At 44.9% G+C, this 14,473-nt stretch overlaps 1 protein-coding gene across 6 annotated transcripts in view; it reads right to left on the reverse strand.

The window, feature by feature from the left end:
- Positions 1 to 14,434, reverse strand: part of YEATS2 (YEATS domain containing 2) — a 51,297-nt gene extending 36,863 nt beyond the window's left edge. For 2 of the 6 annotated variants that reach the window (XR_012661550.1, XM_075099338.1), the window contains exons 1-8: positions 14,340 to 14,434; positions 13,333 to 13,445; positions 10,127 to 10,224; positions 9,919 to 10,011; positions 6,686 to 6,928; positions 4,893 to 5,008; positions 3,423 to 3,584; positions 1,610 to 1,721 (exon numbers count right to left, since the gene is read on the reverse strand). Coding sequence is in view for 5 of the 6 variants with exons in the window: in XM_075099338.1 (XP_074955439.1) it covers positions 1,610 to 1,721; positions 3,423 to 3,584; positions 4,893 to 5,008; positions 6,686 to 6,928; positions 9,919 to 10,011; positions 10,127 to 10,224; positions 13,333 to 13,432 (924 nt within the window). In the remaining variant the exon portion in view is untranslated. Of the gene's footprint in view, positions 1 to 1,609; positions 1,722 to 3,422; positions 3,585 to 4,892; positions 5,009 to 6,685; positions 6,929 to 9,918; positions 10,012 to 10,126; positions 10,225 to 13,332; positions 13,446 to 13,655; positions 13,675 to 14,025; positions 14,157 to 14,339 lie in introns of those variants that run through there. The other 4 variants (XM_075099337.1, XM_075099334.1, XM_075099335.1 and 1 more) reach the window with 3 other exon arrangements.
- Between the last annotated feature and the right edge of the window lie 39 nt (positions 14,435 to 14,473).

Raw genomic sequence — 14,473 nt, forward strand, 5'->3', positions numbered from 1 at the left:
CAAAGACATGTATTAGAATATACAACACAATTTGTTCGAAAGGGGCTGAAACTATGTAAGTTGAGCAGCAGTGCATCAAATTATTTTGAGGCCACGGGATCAGAAATCTGTGTGCTCTGTTTAGTACCCTCTCTTCTGCAAAAAAGCCAACCACAACCCAAAGCCTACACTCCAGTAGAAAGGAGCAAAAAAGTTGAAGGAAATGAGATTGTTGGAGAGAGAGAATCATAGAACGGTTTGGGTTGGAAGGGACCTCACTAGTCCGAGCCCCCTGCAACAAGCAGGGACATCTTCAACTAAATTAGGTTGCTTGTAGCCCCATCCAGCCAGACCGTGAATGTTTCCACAGATGGGGCAATTATTATTTCAATCTAAGAGAAGCCTTTGAGAATGTCCTTCTTTATTCCTGAAATCAATATAAGGAAATAATAATGAGAAAAAAACCAGAGATTTAAACTAACCAGCACAACGGCTAGGTACTTTTGATTAAATAACTGTTCACACTGAGTATCAGCTGATGAAGAGGCAGAAAATCCCAGAGGCATCTATTAAGATACCTACAGAGAGAAGCTGGCTTTGACAGGCTCCAAGTGCCCCAACGCTCAGGGGTAGACAGGCCGCCAGCCACAGACAGGGCTCAGCTCACTCACATCACCTCAGGGCTGCCACAGGCTCCGTATGAGAACAGCAAAGATTTGCTGATTTGAGTTCTTATGTGCCATGGCCCGGCTCAGTTTTCTTCTGTAGGCTGGGCTTCCTTCACTGCACAATGTCCATCATACTGTTACCAATTTCTCCCCAAGTTATATGTCTCCAAATACATTTTACTCATCATCTGCATTAAATGTCCCTAAGTTCCAGGGGAACACTTCCAACCTTCTCTACCGCCTATATTTGTGGTTGCAATGAGGTATCTACGTGGGCAGGAAATTCATTAACCCAGGGAGGGTTTAAATAAAACTGATCATGCTGCTCAAAGAAACAGGAACTAAACCAGGTCCAGACTTAATTCCATTAATGCTAGGGACTACTAACGAAAAACAAAACAAGAGCAATGGCCTAGTTTTGCAAGACTGCTGCATACTATAAAACGTATTGGGTGTCACAGGACCAGCGAATGAGTTGAAAAGAAAGCTCTCCTCAAAAGGAACAAGGAACAAATGGGGAATCTCAGCCCCTCCCTGCCCACTCTACCAACAGAGATAATCTCTACCTAATACCTGCAAATGCTGAATGAACAGAACAGACATATCAATCACTTTACCAATAGAAAGATAGCCCTGCAGCACCCTGTCAAGTAAAACCAGTGAGAGAACAATACAAATCTCAAACTGTAGGGAAACAACAGGTAAATGCTTTGTTGCTCTAAGCAGAATCAGTTCCAGCTTCTGCAAGGCTGGAAGGCTACAGCATTGCCTCCAATATAGCCAAGGTAAGAGGCTTTTCTGGATCTTTTTTGATTCTCCAGCTCAGCTATTCATGTGCAAATAACCAGCATGACATACACACAACAGAGAGAGGCAGAAGCACACATGCAAGCAGAGCCTCTTCTAGATTATGCAGGGGAACTCATTTAATTGCCTTTCTCTCAAATACTTTTTTCAAATACCTTCAAATTGTGTATGATATCGATCCTCTTGTTCTGGCTATCCTTGAAGTGTATCTGGACTCTCACAGGGAATTCTCCCCAGCCTCTTCTAGTCAGGTGAAATGGAGGTTCTCTGGAAACAAATGGTGACTCACGTTTTGGATGCAGAAGTGGCATAGCTTTCACCTACCTCTTTTTCAGAAATCCAAAGGCTGCTTTTCTAACTGACAGCTGAAGTTATCTTCAGGCTTGCTCTTCACCACAGGGGGAACGTAATCACAGAAATGAGAATTTTATGGCTTTGGACAGCTGAAAACATACTTTTATTTTGCACAAGGGGACAGGGAAGAAAAATCATGAAACACTGTTCGATGAGAGAACATGGGAAACAAGTGTCTTTGAGGAAAAAGAGAGGAAGGGGAAAAAAAAGGCTGTGTAATACCAAATGAAAAATACTTGTTTCAAAAACGCCAAGTCAGCTCTGGGAGACAGCTGCAAGGTAAGTTTTCAATGCAGCATTTTGCAATCACTTTCTGCTATTCTCTGTCTAGCAGCAAGAAGGCACATGCTTCTTGCAATGCCAAGAGAACAACATACAGACAAGGAAAAGCTAACTCAACCACTGTTATTCTCCAAGCTGAAAAAGAAGGGCATATTTATCTCTAACATTTACCATTACTTTGTTTGTATTTCAGCTTGTTGTTATTGCAAATCCCAATTGTAGTTTTGCAATGAAACAAGAAGCAAGATGTTTAAAGGTTATTTTTAGTCCAGAACATCAATGTTGACAACAATGACAGGGACTGTGCAACAAGAAATCAATTAACTAGATTGGATTAAAACAGAAGACAAACATCACTGACATCAGATACTGGAAACTGAGAAAGGTACTAAACGACAGCAGTCACATGTAATTTGGTATGTTATCAAGAAGTGCAAAGGAGCGTGCTTTCATCCTGCTCAGGGTTGCCTTCTCAGAAACATTAGTGCACCCTATGCCTTCTATCTCATATATGCCTTTTGGGAGTTGCCTCCCGTTTAATTTTGCCAGAATTAAATTGCCATTCTGTACCTAGGCAGTCTCCCCACCCTCTTCCAGGCAGGCAGCTGAATGCCCTGTGGAGAATAATTTCTTTCGGAAGACGAAGTAGTTTGAAGGAATCCTCCCGCTGTCTTGTCCAAAGGAGCAAGAACGAAAGATTCACAGGGCATTTTTCTGCCGCAGTAAACAAAGAACCAACCCTGCTCATCTCATTAGGGTCACAGCTTTCAATAAAGGTTTGGGAGACAACAGAGAAGCTTCCCTCTTTCTGCAGCACCAACACCATTACACTGATGGGAAATTCCTTGAAGCATGCAGCCAATGGCACTGATCTCTCTACAGCAGAGAAGTATTTGGGAGAGGGATAAATCTTCTAGCCCAAATGCACATGTATCATTAAAACTAAGTGCAAAAGAGCTTTCTGAGATTCCCCTTTCTTTTCCATGCTGGACTGAGTGGGAGGTAGAGAACATCCCTTTTAGCAACAGAAGCCTAACCTCACCGCAGACATTGTAATGAATACAGGAGATGTGCAAACTCACATGAATAACATGAAATGCAACAATTAAATTATATTTTTTTCAACAGGAAAATTAAAACAAAACAACAACTGCTTGGCACATTTGCTACATAAAAACTTATTTATTTTTACTATTATTTTGGCGTAAGTCAAGCCAAGCCAGAGGTTAAAGACAGACATGGAATACAAAACCAGGAAATGAAGTTCCTATCTTTCTAAGAAACTTGGCAAGCATAAATTCTGGAATAATGAATGGAATAATTCCTTATTACCTCACTTCTACCAGGTCATTAGGTTTGTAACTGGGATGGAGGAAGAACCAAACTTTCTTGACAAAATGATTTATGCTGGGTTCTCTCCGAGAGCCTCGGACATACACCATCCATTTATGGGTTGACTGATCATTTTCTTCCCTCTTGTCAGGGGGAATGTACCTGGCAAAGAAATCAAAAAACAAACACAAGACAAAAATCCCAAATAGGTAAATACCACAAGAAGTATTTCAGGAAGAATTAGGCAAAAAAAAATTAGAGATGGTAAAATGCCTATGTGCACCTTGCACCCTGTATGGCTCTGCTTATTATTCCTTACTCCGACAGTTCATCCAGCTCTACAGAAGAACTCCAGAAACAGATACAGGTCCCATAACCTACTCTATGCTTCTAGTATGTTCCCTCAACTTTAGTGCACAACTGCCATGTGAAATCTCTCCATTAAAATATTTGCTTCTTAATTAGGCTTAATTTTAACATTCTAACACTGTCAAATCCCCTTCTCCCTCTTTTCTGATATATCAAGAAGTCACAGAATCACAGAATGGTAGGGGTTAGAAGGGATGCCTGGAGATCATCTTGTCCAACCCCGCTGCTCGAGCAGGTACACCTAGAGCCGGGGGCACGGGACTGCATCCAGACAGGTTCTGAATGCCTCCAGGGAAGGCGACTCACTCATTGGAGTCAAATCACCCCAGATCACATCAGTAACTCTGCTTCCATAAATACAAAAAAATAATAATTCTTAAAAATTTTTATGAAGCTTCATAGTCAATACTTGGTTCCAGGTCCAAGTTTAGGTAGATTTTCAGGACGCATTTCTAACACTAAGTCTCACCAGCAAATGTTTGCTACTTTCTATGCAAGAGGAAAAGATTGATTTGAGTAGTGCAAGGGTACAGAGTTAAAACCTGGGCTTGTCAGTTTCCTAAAATGCATGCCTTTCTTCACTAATTTCCTGCAAGTTATATATTTTAATCTGTCTTGATTTTTTTTTGAAAAAAATTATAAATAAAAACTGTATAAATTAATTTCTTCAGACTATGCTGGACTTTCATAATTTTCCTCACTCCGGTAGTATGTTTTGGTTTTTTGTTGTTGTTTTGTTTTGTTTAAAAACCGACATTGTCCCTATGGACCACTGAATTAGCCATTAAGACAATTTGCTTTTCCAAATTTTCACAGAAAAACTTGGGATTTCTAACTTGGGATTTCAGAAAAGGCTGAAAGACTTTGTGTCTGTGGGTGTGTCTCTGTGTGTGTGTGAAAAAAACAGCTACTGAACCACCTGTTCCTCTCACAAGAAAACTCATGCAGACACTCGAGGAGGGCAGCCGTGGGTACAGTGATTACTCAAGGGTAATACCTCACAATGTGACAGCCTAGTAATTTTATTTGTCTCCCAATTTTAACCTCCTATGCCATTTGATCCTGAAATAAAGGGCCATCCCTCAGACTCTGGATACTAACTTGGAGACGTTGCCAACCACAATTGTTTTCTTCACATAAAGCCGTGAAGTCTCGTCGTTTGACAGTCCGGCATTTCGTTGTCCTGGTTTTTGAGAGCTTGAAACACCCGAACTGTCCTGAGGGTAGGGGAAGAAAAAAAAAAGGCAAACAAAAAACCAAACATTCCTCTTAAACATAATTTTGTTTGGTGCTAGAATAGTAAGGCGTTCTTAAAATAAGTAAACCTGCATAGTTAAATGAGAAACGAACAATGAATCATTCCTAAAAATACTGAAATTGCTATCTAGGCACATTTAAGCAACTCAGGCATACAATGATATACTACCTAGCCAAGTGTATGCTGCATGGCTTAATTAAGCATACATTATGCGACATACCATGGATCTGAGCCATGATTTCAGCTTGGGTTTCAAAAGCACTGCCACTTCACTGAAAAAAACAAAAATAATCAAGCATTGCTAGAATGGCACCATGTTGGTCACCTATCAGAAACAAAAATAAATCTCCCATGAGTGGCTTCTGAAAATCTAAATCTGTCTCACTCCCAGCCTCTGCTACTTTGAGGGACTCCAATAATGCTTCACAGTAAAGAATTGAGGCTGGGCTTGAGACAAGAATTCAGCTCCAACTCAACAGGGATAGCAGTCGTACCATGTCACTGACATCTAGATAAGCCTACAAATCCACTGCAATTCTTGGGCTTAATAAATCCAGCCTAAGCAACCTTATAACATGACCTCAGCTATTAAGCAGTGGCCAAGACTCCCTGGTAAAACAATGACACGACTGCTGAATACAATATCAATATCAATAATATTGCAACTTGTTCAGTTGCAAAATGTAGTCATATGCAATGAGATACGCTCATCCCCAAATTGGATTAGCGTCTGTACTCCTCTGGCAGGCTTGACAGCTTGGAGGAATTGGAAGGAAGCTGAAGAGTCTCATCTCACCTAGCAAGCTGCATTTCACCTGCAGCCAGTGAGACAGCCTCCCTGGGGAGCTAACTGCAGCCGACAGATGAAGCATTTCTGTAGCTGCACAGCAAGCCATAAAAGGAATGGATTCAGGTCAAAAATAACACAGAAAAAAGTAAGGGGGAACAATGACAGAAAGTATTTTTAACCTGGGTCAGTCTGGTTCAGTAAAGCAACCAGTGATATTAGCACAACAACAAGCAGTGCCACCAAGAGAAAAACAACTCAAACTACGCATCCAGGCTCTACTGGCTCACACTCCCAGGGCGAGCTAATCCACCAGTGTCGCTATGTTTTCTCCACAGGCTGCTGAGGAAGCCAAACCTAAACTCCAGTGATTCAAGCATTCTAAGCAATGCAGTCCCCATGAGTACCCAGGGCCAGGCAGCAGCATTACTTCCTAAAAATACTGCTGGGAATGACACATCTTGCTCTTTGCTCCTGGCTGTACCCTTCCTGACCTGACTTCCACCTGCACAGCAAAATCCTTTGCTCAAGCTGTGAAACACCTCCTTCCCCAGAGGCTACCAACCAAGGCAGTGGCAGATACTCGGGCTAACACGAATGCTATCACCACTGATTGGCTGAATTCTCTGTTGGGCAAGACTGAGTTAAGAGGAGTTACCCAAGTTACATACACTTCAGTTAGCCTTACAGCAAAGCCAGGCTGAGAGAGTGGGAGCAAGCGGTTGGAGAGGGTAAGAAACAGATCTTCAGCAAGGTGGGTGAAAACCTGAAGAGCTCCTGGTGCCAGCACTGAGTCCAGACAGAGCACACACCTCCAATAACTTGACCACCACTCGAGTTTTACTTTACCCGGCCAGTATTTCTGCTCTGTCTCTGGTCCAGGCTGTTTGTCAACCGCTCATCTGCATCCAAGTTGCCATTGTCTTTGTCCAGGAGAAAGTCATTGTGCTGAGAGAGCGAGTCACTCTCAGAGTGGTTGGCAGATGGGGTGTCTGAGCCCTGGTTAGCTGGAGATGACGATCGCGAGGGCGATTCCAAGAACTTCTTGATTGAAGGGTGATTAAGAATTGTAGCATCGCATGACCTGGTCCCCTGCAACAAAGACATTAGGCAAATCTGTCACTATTTCCCTGCAGCCCAGATGAAAACAAAGCCATGCCAGAAGCAGAGCAAAAAGTCAACATATGAAGAAAGAGCAAATATTTAATCAGCTGCCTTGCATGAAAAACAGAAGCCACAGAAGATAAAAGCTTACAATGGTTCTGCAGAAACAGGATCCCATACTGAAGCTGTTCCTTTAGACCTCTTGATCTCAGAAACCCACCTGGCTTTGGAAAGGAGGACTGCAGCCTACTGCCCCTTTGAAAATAACCGCTTCCCTTCCTGTGCAGACACATACGGTCTTATACAATACAAAAGACCACAGCTGCCCAATTCCTGCAGGCAAGCAGGGTATGTAAATGCATCAGGCTCCTTAGTTTTGATACGAACTGGCAGTCTTGCCACTGCCTATGAGGCAAGCTACATGTATTAGCACCCTGCCTGCTTCCAAAGCTTAATGGAAGATAAAGAACAATGTGCTCAGGCATGCTTGCAAACTTTCCTCAAAATAGACATCTTAGAGCTAATCTTAGGTCCTCCCAAACCTGCAAGGGGGATGACAAGGTGGGTATGTGTGTGCTTAAATATTTTTTTTCCCATTACTGTGACAAAGGCCCAATGTATTTTTTCCCGAGTTTCCTTTTAACCTCAGAAGTAGCAAAGAAAACACCCACAACTCAAAGCAAGTGTCCCTCAGCCACTTCTTCCAGCCATCAGTCCTCCCTGTAACCTTGGTTTGATGATGAATCAACTGAAGGCGCAGAAACACCCCTCTGCCAGCAGCAGAGCACTGACAGATAAGCTCACTCCAGCTCCTGAAGCCACAGAATCACACTAGAGTTGCACTGACAGCTTTCCTTGCAGGCAGTACCCGCTGAAAGAGGCTTTATTCTTCGCTGCCTGAACCACCCAGATCAGCCAGGCTGGCACAATTATTCAGGGGAAGAGGGCAGGTCACAAAATAAAACAAATCAAGAAACTGATTTGGGATTTGTTTGTTTGTTTTTTGTTAGTTTTGTTTGGAGGGTTTTTCTTCCTTTGCAGGGTTATTTTTAATCCACTTTAAGTAGCCTGATCCAAAATTTTACCAATGTGATGGATGGAGGGGCATGGGGACAGATACCAGCGCCACTATAAAGCAGCAGAACTGCCCTGGAGAGGTGGTAGCAGGAGTGGAGTTAAACACTGATCCACCTTGGGCTTTAGAGGCTCATTTGAGAGCTTTCTTTCCAGTGGTCTGTTGGGTACGTGAGTGAAGCAATTACCCGCTCTCAATTACCCACTCAAGAGAGTTATATCCATATATCCAACAGCAGTGGGACACACACAACATGGTCAAAAAAACCCCACACCCAAATCAAATCACCACCAAGAACTTTTTTTTTTTTACCTCTAGTCAAGTAAACTGACCAACACCTTGTCCACTAATTTGTGGGAAAACGTAATAAACTGTAATCATATGGAATCATAAGCCTCAAAAACCCAGCAGCAGCAGGTTGAAGAACTGTTTATATTTACAAGAACAGGTTAGGAATGTGAAAAATCATCTTCCTACCTCTGAATTAAACTATAAAGATTCCCATTCTACCAGAATCAGTAACAAAATCATTCACTGCCAACTGAGTCAAACATACCTTAACCACACATTAAAAACAGACAGCACAGAAAACTGAACCCAGTAACAATTTCAAAATAAAGAGAGAACTGCTTTAGCCTGCATGCACATCAGGACTTTTAGAAAAAATTAAGAATGTAATCGAAGATATAGCTACACTGGCCATAAGCTCCTAAAAACTACAGGAAAACTAAACAAAGCAAGGATGTACCAGTAAGTTTTGTCATTGTTTCAAAATGTTCACAAAAGTTATTATTTCTGGCAAGTGGGAAAAACAAACATGGCAGAACAAGTAAAGAATGGGGGACAGTGCAAGTTCTTGCTGACACATGATGACATCGGATAAAAGCACTTTCAAAGATCAGAACCCAGCTCACATTCTTTAGCCGCCTACACAAAAATCAAGTGGGGGAGAAGGGATCTCCAAGCCTCCCAATACTACCATAATCCTTCTTAATTCCAGTTGCTTAGCTCAAGTTCAGTGAGGGAAAAACAAGCTGGACCTTTTTGTTTTTACCCCCCTCCAAGTCTTCTGGAAATCACAATCGGAAAACAGCAGTAGCAGGGTGAGTCATTACCTGGAAGAGAAATTCCCATGGTACTAGAGTGAAGCCCAGATTTGTGGCATCCACCTACAGTTTTCCAAAATCAGCTCTTTAGTGGAAATTAGATCAACTCCCTGAATTTAATAGATGGTAACTAAAAACCTAAACTGGTAGTGAACTGCGCATCAACTGGGAGTCTGCAGGAGTCATGAACAACCTGTGATTACCAGCCCAGTATGGACAAAGTGCTCAGAACTGGGGTTTAACTAGTAGGGTTTGGGTTTTCTTTAATCTCATTGTGAATTTTTGATCTCCCTGTGATATCGCTTTGATTTACCTCCTGATTTACTGCTGCCATCAGTCTGTTCACCAAACCACAGACTGGCTGCCAGGGTAAAGGGAGGATGGTTTCATGGCACTGCCCATGACTCAAGAAATCTTGATTTTTTTTTTTTCCTGAGAAGTTTCAAAACCCATCTGCTTCCATTCTCCTCCTGTGAAACTGGAAAACACGTTCCCCACTTTTCAGGGCTCTGAAAGGACAAACTGTGCAGTGTATGAGAAGCAAGGTACACTTATACAAGAACTGGTAAAAGAGCAGAGTATTTCAGAAACCAGAACCAAGTGCTGCTGAATGACTCCTCAACTGCCGTGTACCTGAGGCGCAGCTGGTGATGCACAGGTCTCCTCTCCCACTGCCATCCCGTTTGCAGATCGCATTCCACCATTTCAGAAAACCACATCTCAAAACCAAAGATCAGCTGAATAGCGACTGAACTACACATCTTCCTTAGTCTTATTATTCCCAAAGTAATTTTTACCTCTCCAGCTTTAAGGAGACCAGCAGATGCATAATAGTTAGCCACAATACAGGCACGCAGCTTATCCATCATCCTTCTTGCTTCAATCAGGCGCTATGAAAAGAAGAGGTAACATATAGTAACAGATAACCAGATAACCACTGCAGCAATCTCCCCAAACCCTGACACACCAGGATCTTATGTGTTTTTAAGAACAAAACCTTTATACCTGATCTATAACTTCAATTTCATGTTCTTTACTCTTCATTTCAACTGCAAACTGTTCTTTTATAATTGTCTCAATCTTCTGCACAGCAACATCTCGAGCTGTAGAAGGCCACACATGGAAAATAAAGAAAAAGGAAGTATTTATACTTTCTGGTTTTAAGGCTCTATTTGAAAAAATACAGATTAGAAATCATTGTAGAGTGAGAAGTGAAGGGATAATAAGTTCAGTGCATACGCACACACAAAAAGGGAAGGATCATTTTTCTGCAAAAGAAAGTAATTGGTCTTAACAAAAAACACATGTATCTTTAAAAGTTGGAGGGCTGTTTTTTTCCTTTTTAGGTCGAGATGACACATAACAGAAGATGGGAAGAACAGGACCAGTTTGTTTACTTATGTCTCAGTAAAACTGTAAACAGTAAAAGGAAAACTCAAGTGTGCTACAGCCAAGTGCAGTTACTGCTGCAATTACGCAGGAGTACGCTGGAACACTACATGCATTTTTCTGCTCTCTTTGGCCCGATTCATATCCAAGAAATTTACACCACATCATGCAGCAATAATTAGGCAAGCTAATACTTTACATGTTCAGCACTGGCGTGAAGTGCAGCCTGCCCTGGAGTGTCTACAAGCCTTTGACTACCCATAAAGGAAGCTATATTATCAAAAGCTAGTCTACCTCTTACAAAATCCTCTTCCAGCACAGCAGCCAAAAAATTTTAGCCTTTCAGCAGGAGTTCACTGACCTTGGTGAAAAGCATGTAGTTTAATATTTCAAACTGTGCTAATACCTTACTGCAAATTACCAGCTAAGAACTAAATTGGCATCTTATTGTGTTTTTCTAGAATATGTATAAACATAGGAAGAACAATTTTTGTTCTACATCTACCATAGCGTTTAATATTGCCCTTCCTTTAAGTCACCTCCATTATATCAAGGGGGTTCAAACAACATCTGTTTTTAGCAAGTTCTAACAAGAACCTGGAAAAGCAGCAATTGTACTTCTAAAAAAAAGGCTGGAAACGGTCCTCCAGCCTGCATCAGAAGTATAGTGACTCCACTGCAAAGCAGATCAGAGAAATAGTCTGGGTTCCTCTGGAAAAACAAAACAAAACCAACCCCCCCAAAAAAAACCCAAACCCTCACATTGTTTCTATGTGGAATAGGAGGCAACAGCACCAAGACTTTGTTTTGAGCTTCAGAGGAAATATTTGTTTGACTAAAGGGTACATATCTGTTTGAAGAGGCTTCTAATATCCCAAAAGAAAGAGTAAAAGAAATCAAAAGCAAGAAAAAACTCTGCAGGTATGTTCCAGCTAGCATACGTAATTTTACTGTCTGATCAGGTACCTACAACAGCCATAAGGCAACTGATGCTCTATTTGCAACAGGGGTATCCTAAATATTTTTACCTATTTCCAGATACCAATATTTTTTTTTCTAGGACCAGGAATAGTTCAAACCTACATTAAAACAGAATTATGGTTGAATCTCTATAAGTAATGCAAAATGAAATAGCAGAGGGATATAATTTCCCTCAAACCATGAGCATCATGCCTAGGAAATTCACATGCAAGGCTACACTTAAAATAAACCTAAACAGATTAAGGTATGAAGTGTACAGTTCAGACAGGGACAACTGCATCTCCTCCCAAGACCAAGGCCATGCAACACCAGCATAGTGACAACTGAAGCACTTCAGGATTTGTGGATATATTACAAAGACTTTTAAAAACATTTTATTTTCATATTTTTCCCAGCTTAATGTCAACCACAGTCCCTAATTAAGATTGTGTTAGGGAAATTTGTATGTTTAAGGAATTATTGTACCAAAAGTTGGAGATCTTCCATGAAGGAAGAAGAAGCCAGTTTGGAGAAATCGCCTGAATGGAAAGCTCACTTTGGCAAGGAGAGTTTTCCAAGGCCCTGAGACTTTTCTGCTAATTATTAAGACCTTCTGAAAAGTTGCTTCCGAAGTGCATTAAAAACCTGTCTGCAGTCCCTGGGACGCTCCAGCACAGAGGGTGGTGACTTCTGGCAGCCAGGCAGGGCAGGCAGCTGGGAGTGGTGATGTGTTGCCACAGCCATCTCCATCACAGCTCCACTGTCAGGGCCCCTAACAGACCTGGCAGACAGGACCTGCTCAGCAACACATTCAACCCAGAATTCAGCCTCCTCAGACTTGTCCAGCTGTACACTATCCTCCAAAACATCACCCGTGAAGCCCCATCATCTGTCCCTCTCCAACTGGCAGCTCCAGCACCCTGCTCTGTTCCTGGATCTTCTTCAGATCCCACAGCCAGCTTCGGTTTTCTCACCTCCCTGTTGGTCAGCTCCTCCCATCACAACCCTCTCACTAGCTGTGCTATGCCAAAAATCACTAGCCTACTCCCTGTCCCAGGGGCAAGAAGCTCTACCCTCGTTTGCCCAGAGATGACTGCAACCTGTCCAAGGCATCCTGCCAACAGGCTGGTTCCCAAAGCAAGCGTGCCAAATGCAAACCTACTCATCCAGCTATTCTCTCCACTACACCTTTTCTTCAGTCAGGTAGCTACTCCTCCTCCCCCACTGCATCTTTCAAAGTCCCTTCCTTCTCCCTAACTTACCCGTTCTACACTGCTCCATTTCACTTTATCTGCCTATTCTTGCAGTCATTTGTCACCCTCCAAGAGCCAGTCTACCTACCGCAGGGCAGTGGATTTCTTTCACCCCTACTGCAGGGCCATGGATTTCTTCCCCACCTCTGTGCTGTACTGTAACCTGTATCCGCCAAAATGTAAACAAATTGCCAATCTTTCTGGAAGCAGACTTTGACTGTGAAACAGATGAACAGGATGGAGCACATCGCAGCATGGGAGGCTGCTGGGAAGATGCACTAGCAAATACTTCAGCAAGCCACAGGAACCAAAGTACACGGCTGGGGCCTTGGAGAGCTTGTGTTCTAGCTACTATCATGCACCAAAGCCTGTGTGCTCAGCCCTTACTGAAGCTTGGTTCAGATAGCAGGTAGGAAAGGCTCCATGTATGACAATCACATCTTCATTTGCCTATACAGAGGTATCACTAGCTCCCTTGCTCCATTTCTGCTCTTTGACCCCTTAGCTCCTACCCCAATCCCTTCCTGACCTGTCTGCAGGAAGCATGCACATCCATAGGATTTCTAATTCCACTCAGGAGAAGATCCCCTCAGTTCAGACAGCTCCTACCTGACTGTTCAGCTGCTTTGTGACGCTTGTTGGGATGTGTAACGGTGATCTCCTCATAGTCAGGGTCCTTCTCCGCGATCACTCTCTTGATCCCAGACATGTTCACTACACCTCTGAGAGAAAAAATAAGAGCATTAACATCACCAACAGTGACCTTCTGGGCAGGCTTCAAACCTTCTCCCGCAGCTGTGGGTACCTCCCGAAAGAGGTGGGACACCCCCTTCCCCGGTTGCTACAGATTAACCCGCAGCTGCCAAGCTCAGAGCTGGACCTGTTCTGTACGATCCAGAGGTTCGAACTGTCTCCTGATCCCTGAAGCTCACCACGGCCCGTGCGTATAGCCACGGCGGTGCCGCAATGGCAAACCACTGGAGCAAATGGCACAGCCCCCTGCGCCCACCCCGGCGAGGCCTGCGCTGGGCTCCGGCGGGCAGCCGGCTCTGTGGGGTGGTGGGCGACCTCAGCAGAGACGGGTTTCCCTCAGCGGAGGTACCACGGCCTGCGGCGTGCGGCACGCCCTGGGACGGGGACAACGCTCGGCACCGCCGAGCCGGGACCTCCAGCGACCCGCACCCCAAACACGAGGGGACGCCGCGCCGTCGCCCGGCGGCGCGCAGGTGCCTCAGCCCCACCCCGCGCCCTCGCTGGGCTGCCGGGGGACACCGCGGCTGTCCCCCTGCGGGAGCTGCTCACCCCGGCCGCCGGCCCCTCCCGCGGGACGGGGTAGCGCCTCCCCTCCGCCTGCCCCGCGGCCCCTCCGAGGCGGGAGGCGCCGGTCGCGGCACAGCACAGCGCAGCCCGCCCGGACCCGGATCGGGGGGGGGGAACGGCGGCCGTGGGGGTGCCGGCGGCGGGACGCCCTGCGGGCGCTGTGGGCGGGGCACTGCCCGCACGGCCGGGCCCACGTGCGCGGCAGGCGCCGCTCCCCTCCCCCCGCCCGCGCACACAAAGCCGCCGCGGCCGCGCGCTCCTCCCCCTCCCCCGCCCGCCCCACCGCCGTTCCTCACCCACGCTCCGCCGCGCACCCTCCGGCCGCACCGCCCGGCCGCACCACCGCCGCCTGCACCGGCCGCCCCCACCCGCCGCCCCGGGGCGCTCAGCGCCGGCCCCCGCCGCCCCGTCCCGCCGCCACCACCGCCAG

Source organism: Phalacrocorax aristotelis, chromosome 7, assembly GCF_949628215.1.
Source record: "Phalacrocorax aristotelis chromosome 7, bGulAri2.1, whole genome shotgun sequence".
In the NCBI taxonomy this organism is placed as follows: domain Eukaryota; kingdom Metazoa; phylum Chordata; class Aves; order Suliformes; family Phalacrocoracidae; genus Phalacrocorax; species Phalacrocorax aristotelis.